Raw genomic sequence first — 13,985 nt, 5'->3', positions numbered from 1 at the left:
TCACACAGGCTAAGGAAGTGAGCACCCAGATCTTTTGACCTGTAGTTAAATGGGGTTTTATTCTGTAAAATATACACATTATTCTGGATTATATTAAGCAGGTTCATGTGAAACTGTCAACTAGTTGAGTACATCTGCTTTCAGGATGAAGTCTGAAGACCAAACTCTATTTTTAGAGCAGTAAACTACATTCCAAGCTTTAATGCTGCACACAAAGAATGCTCAGAATATTCTTATTCACAAGTTGTGTCTCCTTGAAAGACAGCTCTTGAAAGCAGTGGGGAGGGAACTTCTGGGAAAAGGATGGGAGTTGGGGATAGTGTCTCCGGACTCAAGTCATTAAGGAAAAAAAAAGCCCATAGTAGACACAAAGCAATAAAAACCAAGCAGACACACTTCCTCAGCACTCCTCTCTGGAATTGGTCATTTAAGGTCTATCACGTTTGTGCCAGTAAAAGAAAGCAGAGAGTGGCTGTTGTCATGTCAGGTAACAATTCACTGTGTAAGGGCACAAGGTGTGCTCAGCCAGCATGCCACCTCCAGCCCCAACTCTACACACCCTGAGTAGCACAGTGATGATGCAGAAAACAAGCTGAGCCTGCAGCTAAATGAATCTGTATTCTACAAAATATACACATCATTCTGGGTTGTTTTAAGGAAGATCATGTGACACTGTTAATAGACTGAAAAATGTAAGTTACTTAGGACTCAACAATGTGAAAAATAAGGCAGAATTAACAAGAGAAGGGAAAATGGTAGGGAAAGGAATATCTGTCTCTTCAGATATTCATCGTAAGTTGTAAGATTGAGTGTGAGACACTCTTGTCCCACTCCCCGGGAGGGAAATTGCCCTGCAAACAAGGTAGCCCTCCTGCTTTTCGTATTCCTCTGAGTGCTGAATTCTGCAGTTTCATTCATGCGGCAGGACGCAGCAGACCCACCAGGCACACAGCCGACACCTGACCACTGTGGAGTTGCTGCTGCTCCCGACTGTCTCTCTCTCAGAGAGGATAATGTGCATGTAGTTGTTGAGATGAATGAACAGATAATGTCACATCATATTATTTCTACATTTTGTGTCCGTCTTGGGAAATACCTAGACTTTTATTTTCAGAGTTTTAAGGTTCACAATTTCAATATCACTTTGAGCATTTAATTTATACAAATCTCTTCAAAAATTTATAACAGACTTACAAGCTATAATCAAAAACTACAAAACATAAAACTAAGAACTATAAAATGTCTAATTTGCCGTTTGCTCTCTTTCATTTCCCAAATCCTCATTAAAAAAAAAAAAATCCTCTATTGGCTTAGCAAATATACAGAGCCCCTTCCGTGGGCCGGGGTATCTTTTAGGTAATGAGGGAACAGCAATGAACAGATAAAACTCCTCGCCCTCGTGGAGCTTTTGTCCCAGTGGAGGAGACAGGCAATGAATGGGATAAAGGAGCAAAATGGATGGCTGGTTAGATATGGTAAGGACATAGGAAACGTTGAGGCAGAGAGGGTGGTAGTAGTGAAATTCAGGTGAGTGGCCAGTGTAAACCTTCCCCAGAAGGCGGCTTTTGAGTAAAGATCTGGCAGAAATGAGCAAGTGAGCCACCTGGGCGTTGGATGGAAAGAGCTTTCTGGGCAGTGAGAACAGCACATGTAATGGCCTCGAGGCGGGAATGTGCTGCGTGGTTGAGGAACAGCAAGGAGGCCAAGTGGAGACGGAGAGGAATGAGCCAAAGGAAGGGCAGGAGGATTTCAGCCAGAGAAGGAATGCAGCCCACAGCATACGGGGCACTGCCGGGTTTTACTCTGTATCTATTACGGACTGAATTCTGTCCTCAGCAAAGTCTTATCGTAAAGCCCTAACCCCCACTGTGATTATATTTGGAGATGGGGCCTTTACAGAGGTGATTATGGTCAAATGAGGTCATAAGGACAGGGCCCTAATCCAATAGGATGTCTTTATAAGAAGAAATGCCAGGGATTTGCACGCACAGAGAACAGGCCATGGGACGACATTGGGGGAAGACAGCCATCTGCGAGCCACACAGAGAGGCCTGAGAAGAAACCAGCCTTACTGATGCCTTGATCTTGGACTTCCCAGCCTCCAGAACTGTGGGAAAATAATTTTGTTATGGAAACCCTAGCAGACGAATACGCTGTGCGAACCCTCAATTATCTTTGAGAAGAGAACTTCCTGCTAAAGAGTAAAACTGATCTTGAGCAAACTTAACTAGTTTAACTGACAACAGTACTCATTTTGTGTCAGCCCAAAGGGAGCGACTCATCCTGCAGGTACTATATTTGACTTAAAACAGGTGAGCCTACAAATTAGTCATCCGAAACACAGCTAGCAAGTCAGTCCAGCCAGTTTTTTTCATAGTGGCAGTTTAAAAGCAGCTCTCACAATTCTTTCATTTTTGTCTTTTAAACATAGAAGAGTTCGCCTTTGGCTGGTGTGAATGAAGAAGATGCTGTACCTCCTTCTTCCATCCCTATTTTTTTCCCAAACTGTGCTCCCTCTGTAATCTCTTACCATCTGCCTTCAAACAAAACTGCCTTCTTAACATCACAAAAAATGACAGGGGAAAGCATTTGGCTGCTTTTGGAGGTTTATTATTCTGAACCCTGAAAAGGAAGAAAAAGAATCAAGTGTTTATCCTTCCTTTCTTATATGCACTTTATTGTGGAATACCAAAAAGTTGAGAAAGTTCTTTATAGAAGAATTCCAGCTATTAATGTATTGACAGTGATAGAATTAGGAAACCACCCGTTGGTAACTCTTGAAATAATGGGGTCTAGACAATGATTATCAGTGGCTGCTAAAACTGTTGCAGAAGCTTATTGCAAGGTTGACAGGCAAGGACACAGGAAACACAGCTTAAATTTGTCTCCCCATCTGGGGTTCAGTCAAAGTTTTATGAATTAGGGGAGGTGGGTTGGTGTGCAGAAGCACTGGTGGGGCAGGTTTTTAATTTTTATTTATTTTTTCACATCTTTACTGGAGTATAATTGCTTTACAATGGTGTGTTAGTTTCTGCTGTATAACAAAGTGAATTAGCTATACATATACATATGTCCCCATATCCCCTCCCTCTTGCGTCTCCCTTCCACCCTCCCTATCCCACCCCTCTAGGTCATCACAAAGCATCGAGTTGGTCTCCCTGTGCTATGCAGCAGTCTCCCACTAGCCATCCATTTTACATTTGGTAGTTATGTCAATGCTACTCTCTCACTTTGTCCCAGCTTCCCCTTCCGGTGGGGCAGGTTTTGATTGGAGGGCTTTGGAGCTTGGCCATTTATGGTAAGGTGTGGTAGATGGGCTTCAGCACCGGACCTTCCTGGACAGCAGACCCTTCACTTCTGAAAGGGCTCTGGAGTTCAGGTTAAGGTGAGGCCCTGGTCCTTTGGAGGGGGTGGGGGAAACAGCTTTGGTTCCAGGTTGTTTGAGGTCCAAATCTCTGCATGCTTCGGCTGCATGACTTGAGGTTTTGTTCTGTTGTCTCTGAAAAACAACTCAGTATCTTGTTAGAGACAGGATAGGCCCAGTCTGGGACTGGTTCTATGGTTACAAAACCATTAGGCAAAGGTTGATGGGAGGATTGGGCTGCCACCATCTGAACCCAATGGACCAATAATAATAACTGCACTGAAAGATGATCACAGATGTTAGGGCCATCTGAGCACACACCATAGGCAGAACACAGCCCCACCACTGGGAAATTATTGCCAGAAATGCCCTTCTAAAGAAAGTAGCTGTGACTTTACTCTGGTGAGGGAATGCAAGGGTTGCCAGATTTTTCAAGAGTATCTAGAAATCAAGATGCTTGTATGCAATTTCCCTATTTTAAAATATTTACTATTAACATTTTTAGAAGTTGGAAACACTGTGTGGGTCAAACCAAGCAAACTTGTCAGCTCTCCCTTACTCAGGCCCAACACTGCCCTCCAGTCCTATTTGCCGTCCAGTGCCATGGCCTCTGGAGAGCCTGCCCCACCTCCTTGATCTGCATCCATGCTCTCTCTCTCTTGACTTCATTAGCATTTGTGGTTGGGTATCTGTGATACTGTGATTTAGCATAAGAAGCACATATTTGTTCTTCCTCCAGGGTTCCTGACTCAGCTCCCCAAACCCTTGGAATTTCCCAAGTGATAATAGCAATATAGGAGCATCTTTTGTTATAATATTTGATCTCTAGTCCTCAGTTTCTGAAATCATTTCAGAGCCATAAAGGTGAAATGGGTATCTTGTTACTCATAGCAAGCCCCTTTCAAGCACACCTGGGTTTGTTTTAATGAGGTGACTTTTGGAAAACCCCAAGGTAACCTAAGCTTGGCGTCTGGTTACCAGGGGAACCAACCATGTGACTAGAGGGTTGGAAATTTCAGCCCCAGCCCCTGACCTATGGGGAGGGGAGAGGGACTAGAGACTGAGTTCAGTCACCAATGACCAGTAATGTAATCAATCATACCTATGTAACAGCGCCTCCATAAAAATCCCCCAAAACACAAGGTTCAGAGGGCTTCTAAGATGGTGAACGTGTGGAGATTTGGGGGAGTGGTGCCTTCAGAGAAGGCATGGAAGCTCCAAGCCTCTTCCTACCTTCCTTGCCTATGCATCTCTTCTCTATCTGGCTGTTTCTAAATTATATCCTTTTATAATAATGTAAACTGTTTTCCTGAATTTCGTGAGCTGCTCTAGCAAATTAATCAAACCTGAGGAGGGGGTGGTGGGAACCTCTCATATAGCCAATTTATAGCCATGGGCCAGAAGTGTAGGTGACAACCTGAACTTGTGATTGGTATCTGGCATGGTGGGGAGACAGTCTTGTGGGACTGAGCTCTTAACCTGTGGGCTCTGTCTCCTGGTAGATGGTGTCAGGACTGCGTTAAATTGTAGGACACCCAGTCAGTACCCACAGAGTTAATTGCTTGGTAGTGTTGGAAAACACACACTGGAGTGTTATACCCTCTTAGTGTATGGTCACGTGCCTTTGTTAATGGTTTTCTAATCATATGGCCTTACTTGTCTTCCCAACAGCATGACATGTTCTTAGAAGGTAATTTGCCAGTATTCTACCACTTTGGTTTTCTCTGTAGCACCCAGGCATGCTGAGCTGATTGTTTTTGAGCCATCGAAGATTAATGATACAGCAAGCAGGTATATACAAAGCCCTTAGTAGTAAATACTCAGCAATTGTTAATTATTGTATCAGTGAGAGCAAAACAGCAGCATCAAAAATACTGGCCTAAAGATGTCCATTTTCTTCCACCTTACCTTTTAGCATGCAGCTAATTTTTCATTAAAATATCTCGTTCTATTTTTGAAGACTATCAAACATTTCAAATAGAATTACCCAATTCTGGGGTATCAAATAATGTGTAATAGATATTGTGCTGCATAATGTTTTGTGCTACGGCTATGTGTTTGTTTGATAATAAGAATCTAATGTGTTGACACGTGCTCTCATTGCATGCAGTATCTCATGTAGTCCTTGTCAACCTGATGACAAATGCTCTTACAGTAAGTCCCCTACATACGAGTGAGTTCTGTTCCGAGAGCGAGTTCATAAAGTCCACCTTGTTCTTAAGTCCAACAAAGTTAGCCTAGGTACCCAACTAACACAATCGGCTCTATAGTACTGTACTATAATAGGTGTATAATACTTTCACACAAATAACATTAAAAAAACACAAAAAAAGAAAACATTTTTTAATCTTACAGTACAGTACCTTGAAAAGTACAGTAGTACAGTACAACAGCTGGCACACAGGGGCTGGCATCGAGTGAACAGGCAAGAAGAGTTACTGACTGGAGGAAGGAGAGGAGGTGGGAGATGGTAGAGCTGAAGGATCGTCAGCAATAGGAGACGGCAAGCTGCAATTTCACGCATGTCTGACATCAGTGCCACAGGTTCTGGTTCCTTGCTGGATTCAATTCTATCTACCCTCTTGAAAAAACAATCCAGTGATGTCTGAGTAGTAGCTCTTTTTTTCTCATCATAGAAGACACAGAGGCACTGGATTGCATTCTGAACGGCTGCTGCAACCTTCCTGTACCATTCTACGTTCGGGTCCTGTGCCTCAAAAACTAACAGTGCCTCCTTGGATAAAGAAAATCCCCTTGCCATTTCCTGCATTGTGTATCTCTTTGGTTCACCAGAAGCATTGCCACCAAACAACAGAGTTAGCCTATCCTTTGCTGCTTTATAGCCTGGCATCAGCTTTTCCTCCTTACTGATGTAACTTCGGTCTGGCATCCTCTTGCAGTACAGTCTTGTCTCATCCACATTAAAAATCTGCTCAGGTAGATACATGCCTTCATCAATAATTTCTCGAAGCGTTTCAGGAAATTCCCAGGCAGCTACCAGGCAGCTACCGTATCTGCACTCACTGCCTCGCCACTTACTTTTACGTTGTGAAGGTTGGCTCTATCCTTGAACCGATGAAACCAGCCATGGTTGGCATTAAAAGATGCGCCCTCTGATTCTTCTCCATGTTTCTCCTTCAAGTCGTCTTAAGGGCTTTTAGGTTTCTCTTGAATCACCATTAAACTGAGTGGGACTCGACACTGATGTGATCCTGCATCCACACACTGAGAAGATTCTCCATCTCCTCCGTCATTTTTCCACGCTTCTTCGATATTATTGTTGGCATCATCGGCACAGCAGACTTCACATGTTCCATGATCTTGTCCTCATTCTTCAGAATCATGCCGATGGTTGAACGATTCATGTTATAAGAACGAGCGACGTCTACCATCTTTTCGCCTTACCCCACAATCTCAATTATTTTCATTTTTGTTTCCATTGTTATCGCTTGGCGCTTCTTAGCAGTACGAGCTACATCACCGCTGCTTTTACGCTTGCTTCTGGACATCCTGGGCTTGAAATAAAGATACTATACTACAGTACTCTATACAGTACTGTACAGTAAAGTACACAAAAACACAACCACTTGTAGAGGATGCACGCATGTGACAATGTACGCCAGACGCATGAACTAACTTATGTAATTACATGCGAACACACGTTCGCATCTTTGAAAGTTCACAAGTTGAAGGTTCATATGTAGGGGACTTACTGTATAGCTATTTTAGAGGTGCGGTCCTGAGAAGTTAAGTAACCAGCAGAGGTTACATAGCTAGTAAGTGCAGAGGCCTGGATGGAATCGTTGTTAAAGATAACTCCAGCTGCTGTAACAAGCAAACCCCAGAATATATGTGTATAGTTGTTCAAACACGGTAAGAAACATGTTTCTCATTCACAAAAATACAAATTGGGGTTTCTGATTGGCAGAGGACTCTCTTCCAAATTATGATTCAGGGTCCCAAGCTCCTTACATCATCTAGGCCTCAGGTCATCAGAGAAAGCACATGGAGAATGGTTTGTAAGATTTTCTGCCGGGCTTGGTAGTGGCAAACATCACTTCAGTCCATCAGCCTGATTGCAGTCACATAGCCACATCTAACTGCAAAGAAGCCTGGGAAATGTAGTCCAGCATTGTGTCCAGGAAGAAGAGATGGCCCAGAATTCAAGGTGCTCTGATCCTGTAACCCATGCACATAGCCCTTATGATAAACTGCCTTTGTAGATTAACTTTAGAATTGGACACTATATGTTGTATGCTACATGCACTTTCTTAGCCACTGATCAATGAGAAAACTGTTGGTTTTTTTTTTAAAAAGGCAGAAAACCAAACTCAGAATTATGAAACCAATGAATAAAATATTTCCAAGAGCTTTTTTTTTTTTGAGCTGTGTCTATCTAGATTTTATGTTCCTGACCCCACCAAAGGAGGATAATAACTTGTTTAAGAGAATCTTCCCTTGACTGTTGTGGCAGATCTCAAGCAACTCTCCTGTGAGTGGAAAGATGGATTAAAATGTAACCACTAAATGAAGGCTTTGAGACTTTCAAAATTAAGTTGTGCGCTTGTAGTTTTCCTGGAAACCACAAAAAGCAGTCACTAAGGTGGTCTCAAAAGATTTAAAGACACGAGTATGAAAGATAGGAAGTCTCAGCTACTACTTAGATTGTGATTAGGACATCAAGCAATTATATAATTTCTATATTATTTTTTTCTTTCACTTTCTCATTTTGAAATCTTCAGGCTAAATATGTTATTATGCAATGTATTTGGTTTTATAGAAAGATACAACCCTAAGACTATTGGCTTTGAATAGACAGTTTAATTTACAAAGTGATAGTTCTTCTAGGAGTGTTAACCTCAAGGATCTGTCCGGTCACTCAGGGAATTAGCAGGAAAGCAGAGAATTCTAACTCCAAGGCCATTGGGTTCCATTGGTGTGGCACTGTTAGCATCTGCAGAATCTAAGGCTCTATCTCCATTCTAAAAGCATAATCACTTGGAAAGTGGGAAAATGGAGTCAGTCCATACTTTTAAAAAATCTATTTAAAAATAATCTTTACTATAACAAACTAGTGTGATTGACTTTTTAACCAAACTGACTGGTCACACGAGTTAAAACGCCTGAGATTCTTTGTACATAAACATAGCCCTGAAGGGTATACTTTAGTCACTTCACTCAGTGAGCATTTCCAGAGTGTGCCTTTGTGTCGGACACTTTGACAGGTGCAGGGAATACAGAGGTGAGTGTATGACAAACTTCTGCCTCCAGCTGGCTTTCAGTTACAGAGATTCAAAAATTCAAAACAAACCAAAACCCGGACAGTTACATCACAAGACGTGAAATGCTCAGCTGGGAGCTGTAGGAGCTAGAAGGAGGGCTTCTAGATCGAGAGGAGGATCCAGTCAAGGAAGTCTTTCCCAGAGAAAGAACCGAAAAGGATATTAGAGACATGGAATCCTCGTTAGAGAGGTGTATGAGTGAGGCATTCTGAAAGAATGGAAGGATACTGGTGCTCTGGCATCTACCATTTTCATGTGCTATTTCTCATTAGTTCCCAATTCCAATAAAAGTACACTGCTACTTAAATGGTTTTAAAGACACCTTGTTAAGGTCTTATGCTTGTAGGACACCCTAGAGTCTGCACAGTCCTTACACACCCAATATAAAATACTTTATTGCACTTTTAAATGCTGGCATACAAGTTCATCATAGACAGTGGTGAACTGTCCACAGACATTTTTAGGCTCAAGGAATTCAAACCCACTTCTCCAAAAGAACTTTTAGAGATAAACACTCATATAAAATATTCTCTTAAACAGCCCCCACTGTTTATAATATGATTTGATGCTCCATTGAAATTTCCACAGAAAGCTTCAAATACATCTTGGCTCAAACTTTTTCAGGCCAAGGTTACTTATTTTCCGATGAGTCAGAAGACCATGTTGATTGATGAAACTGGTGAAGTGTTGACATACATTTGGACGGTTAACCATTCTATTCCCCTCAACACCAAAATCATGCCAGTGTGTTTTGTAACTGCAAAATCCCCCTTGACTAGATGATAATTTAGGGAAGCAGTAATCCGGAGAAGTTAATCTTAACAACTTGTTTGTCTGGTTGAGCATTTCTGTCTTATGTAAACAGCTCAATTTATACAAATCTCAATGTATTTTTGAAGTATTTTGCCCATGTACCATTAATAAATATCTCAAGACCTTTGTCATCTTTTCCAGTTCTTTTTTCTTTTCCTTCCTAACTCTCCTTGACACTTTGTGGTTTAGCTCAGTTTATTTAGATGTTTTTCTGTTGTAAACTTGGTGGGGGTAGGAGCGTTCGAGGTAAGTTTGGATTGGCCATCTGTGTTTCTGTAAATCTCAGAGGATTGCTATCAAGTCCCCTGGTCTGTGGGACAGCAGTTTCTTCCTTCTAGTCCTGGGTCTTTTTCATGCTCAGCAGAAAAAATCAGTTGCTTTAAGACTGACATCCCCCTGGTCAAGTTGCAGGCTGTCTGCTTGGACATATGGTCGCTCTTTGATCTTTTAACAATTAATTTATTCTTTGTTGCCTCTGGTGCCTGGACCACCAGGCGTGCCAGGAAGTCTCACTGGATTCTCTCTGAATCTCTGGGAAACGTGAGGATGGAGTTTCCTGTGAGCTTCACTTTTAGGGACAGATATCTTAAGTAACCTGATTGGAAATTTTCAACCTATTTGTGAACAGAACCTGGTGTTAATGTTTCTCCATTGGGGTCTGCATCATGGATTCATTCCTAGCTAACCCCGTCTCTTAATGCCATCTTATAGAATACAGTTCTGGACCAGGAAGAAAATGGTCATTTCTGCTTTCTTCTTTTTTTCTTTTTTTTAATTGTGCTAAAATATACATAACATAAAATTTACTATTTTAACCATTTTGGGTGTACTGTGCAGTGGCATTTAGTACATTCACATTGTTGTGCAACCATCACCACCGTCCATCTCCAGAACTTTTCACCTTCTCAAACTGAGACTGTGTGCCTGTTAAGTAATGACTCCATAATTCTACCTACCCTCAGCCCCTGGCAACCACAATTCTGCTTCCTGTCCTGTGAATTTGACTTCTAGGTACCTCATATAAGTGGAATCATGTAATATTTGTCCTTTTGTGTCTGGCTTATTTCATTGAGCTTAGTATCTTCAAAGTTGATCCATGTTGTACCATGTGTCAGAATGTCATTTCTTTTTAAAGCTGAATAATATACCACTGTATGTATAGACCATGTTTTGTTTATTTATCTGTTGATGGGCATTTGGGTTGCTTCTACTTTTTGGCTATTGTGAATAATGCTGCTATGAGCATTGTGTACAAATATATGAGTCCCTGCTTTTACTTGTTTTGGGTATACACCCTGAAGTGGAATTGTTGGATCGTATGATAATTCTATGTTTAATTTTTTGAGGAACCACCATATTGTTTTCCACATTCTTGATCCCTGTCCTAGCCATGTGACTGTTTCATGGCTGAGGAGGGTGAGATGAGAGATGAGATAGACTAAGGGGCTTCTCGTCTCTCAGGGATTGCCTTTGTTTAGAACTTCTTTTTTTTTAATCGATGAATGATGCCTGAGGAAAAAATTCTTTAACCTCATGTTAATGAATCCCTGAAAGAATAAAAGGGCCCCATCAACACTGAGCCCTGGGAGTTGTGGATCTGAGCGTTTTGTGCCTGATGTGACAAGGACTGCTGGGTAGCAGAATCAACACGTCCTCTTCAAACTTCTCCCGCTAGGTTAATAAGACATCACAAGGAGTGAAAGATCCACAAGTGTGTCTTACTGTGGACTTCTCGGGTATAATATATCCGTACTTATAAGATGTAATAAGATATACTAAACAACCTTCAGATGCAATAACAAGGCCAGATTCTGGGACAGGGTGCCCAGAGGCGTGAGCCTGGAGACCAAACTCAGTGATGCTCACCTCCCAGGAGGTGCCACATGGACTGCCTTGCCCAACTCTCCACCCCAAAGTTGACGGGCCTCCCTCCTGGAGGTTACAGGTGGCTTCCTGCCTTGCGCACAGAAACACTAAGTACCTAGAGAACACTTTCTGTTCTCTAGAGCTTTCCAAATTGCTGACTTATGTCAGCTCCTCTAATGGGACTTGTGCAGTGAGACCCAAGAACAGTACCCACCGTCAAACTAAAACCAGGTAGCTTACCTGTTGCTCCATCTAAAGCATATGCTTGCTTTATTTTTGGTTGCGTGAGAGGGTGTCAGACCCACCCCAGGCTTGGCCACCTCACCAGCTGCATCCAGCAAGTTCACTCTGGGACTGGAACTCTCTTGGGTTCAGTCCTCAGGAAAAGCTTGTGTGGAGAAGCAGAATCAGAGAGGAATACCTGAAGGATATACAGTCCCTCTGTTCTTCTTAGAAACTCCGACATTTATCTATCCCCGGATTAAACCAGATCATCAAAGAAAGGAATTCCTGGCTGACGTGGCCCTGACCCCTTGTGGAAGAGCTTTTCCTGCTGGCCTCCTTTGAGTGATGCTGTATTGTTCAGCCCTATAAAACTCCTTGTTGTACAATCGCTGTCTTCACTCATCCACTATACATGGTACCTGCTGTGGGTGAAGCCCTACAAGAGGAATGGCTCCTTGGACTCTGTGCCGGGAATGGTTTTCTCCTTTGAGTGGTTGGTTTGTGTGATCCCGTTATACCATGTAGACCCCTGTCTGGTCTTGGCCACTGGGAAGCTCCGAGACAGGGCAGCAATCTGCCTCCAGCACGGGGACAGAACTCAGGCTAGATTTTGTGTGTTAACTCATGCCTGTCTTTAACTTATTTTTGTAAGTTTTCTTTTTCTTTTTTTGTTGTTGCCTCACTTGAGGTTGTTGAGTGATCTGATTTTTGTAAGCTATTTAAATACTTTAAGGAGTCAATTGAGGGAATAAACATGAATCGGGTATTCTCAGTTGCTTTGAATGTTCAGAGGACAAAATGTATATCAACTGGTAGTTTTCAGGTAACTGGAATATGCTCAATACAGGTGACCTTAAAACCACTCTTGTTCTGAGTGTGACTAAACTGTAAGCTCTGTGCTCCTGGAGGCCTGGGCTGTCCCGGTCTCTATCTCCAGCTACCAGTGCTATGCTTGGCAGGTAGTAGGTACTCAGTTAATATCCCCTGAGATCTGGACAAACAGGATCTGTCTGCACCTGAGTTACCCGCCAGCACAGCCTGTAGATGCTCAGAAGCAAAGAGAAGCCAAGATGCTCTGGTGTTTTCTCCGCCTTTGTCGCACGTCAGGGGGACACAGCTGGCACCTCTAACAGTCTTCCGTCTCCTCCTCTGCAGACTCACATTTCCAGACTCCCTCCCGGTGCGGTAGCCGGACAGTCCGTGGCGATTGAAGGTGGGGTCTGCCGCCTGGAGAGCCCAGTGAGCTGAACCTTCAGGCTGAACACAGAGCATCTGAGCGGCATTTCAGAACCCGAGCTTCGCAGGGTTTTAACCGAAGTTGGGTGTTTTATCTTCCTCGTTTTATAATTCCTGTCGCAGCCTCGTGCATCGCTCGCGACACTAGTGCTGCTGTAGTTAGCGCTTGGTGACACACGCGTCTTGGGCGGATGAGCGGGACTCTGTGTGTGTGTGTGTGCGTGTGCGCGCGCGCCCGTGCGCACGCTTGCTTCTCCTTCGATGAAATAGAAATTCCTCCTTATTGTGTAACCTCAGACCAAGAATGATTAAATCATCTTCCCAAAATGTGTGCTTTAACTGTTTACAAGTAAAACCTAAAGTTGCAGGAAACATTGTTGATTTCACAAAGAGGTACCAACTGTCTTTGATATAACGTGTCGGAACTGCAGAGTAAATCTACTTGTTGAAATGACTGACAGTGGCCATGCTCCATTTGATAACAGTGCTAGTAACAAAGTGTTTTTATTTGTTAGCCAGTTTAAGTGGCTCCTATGGTAACTTAAACTGTTGTTCTCATCCCTCATATGGGGCATTTTTCTTTAACAAAGAATGGTTTCAGTGAAACAATCTAGCAGAGAATTAAGGTCAGAACCTTTTTAAGTAATAGTCTTATTGATAAAGTTTGTACTTCTTTCAAGCTTTTCTAAGCTTAAATACTGCATAGCTTCGAGCTGTGTGTACTATATTATGAAAGAATATGTAAAGAGAACATACAGTAATGCACAGTCCTTAATTTGTGTATAATGGAATGTTATTTACAATGTAACACTGTAAATAAGAAAGCAAAATTTATGGGAAAATTCAATATTATCTTTGTTTCTTGTTTACATATATTTTTAAGATAAAGGAACAAAAATAAAAGAAACATATTACTGGGTATAGTGTGTGACTCCTCTTCTCAGACTAATAAATTATCTTTTGAATCGTAGATTGGAGAGCCGTTTTTTGTTTGTAAAAAGTTACTTCGTCCGGAAGTCATACCTTTATGCCTCTTGCTGTGGTTCTGAGTATTCAAAATTCAGTTTCATCTCTATTTAATTAGGCTGGACACCAGCAAGATGAAAGATGAACTTAGTACATGATTGAATGGTCAATACAGAAGTCCCTAAAATTTTCATTGTAATTTGATAAAAAATAACCAAGGGAAGGAATAAGAA

The 13,985-nt window shown here is 42.1% G+C and overlaps 1 protein-coding gene across 1 annotated transcript in view; it reads left to right on the top strand.

Annotated features, from left to right (window-relative positions):
• Positions 1-13,730, top strand: part of TASP1 (taspase 1) — a 241,286-nt gene extending 227,556 nt beyond the window's left edge. The window contains exon 15 of the mRNA XM_081257714.1: positions 12,706-13,730. Coding sequence (XP_081113840.1) covers positions 12,706-12,798 — 93 coding nt within the window. The 3' untranslated portion in view covers positions 12,799-13,730. The remainder of the gene's footprint in view (positions 1-12,705) is intronic.
• Positions 13,731-13,985: the final 255 nt, after the last annotated feature.

The sequence above is a fragment of the Mesoplodon bidens genome, assembly GCF_964165515.1.
Source record: "Mesoplodon bidens genome assembly, chromosome: 15".
In the NCBI taxonomy this organism is placed as follows: domain Eukaryota; kingdom Metazoa; phylum Chordata; class Mammalia; order Artiodactyla; family Ziphiidae; genus Mesoplodon; species Mesoplodon bidens.
Note: the sequence above shows the minus strand (reverse complement) of the source record. Positions and strands in the feature narration are given on the sequence as shown.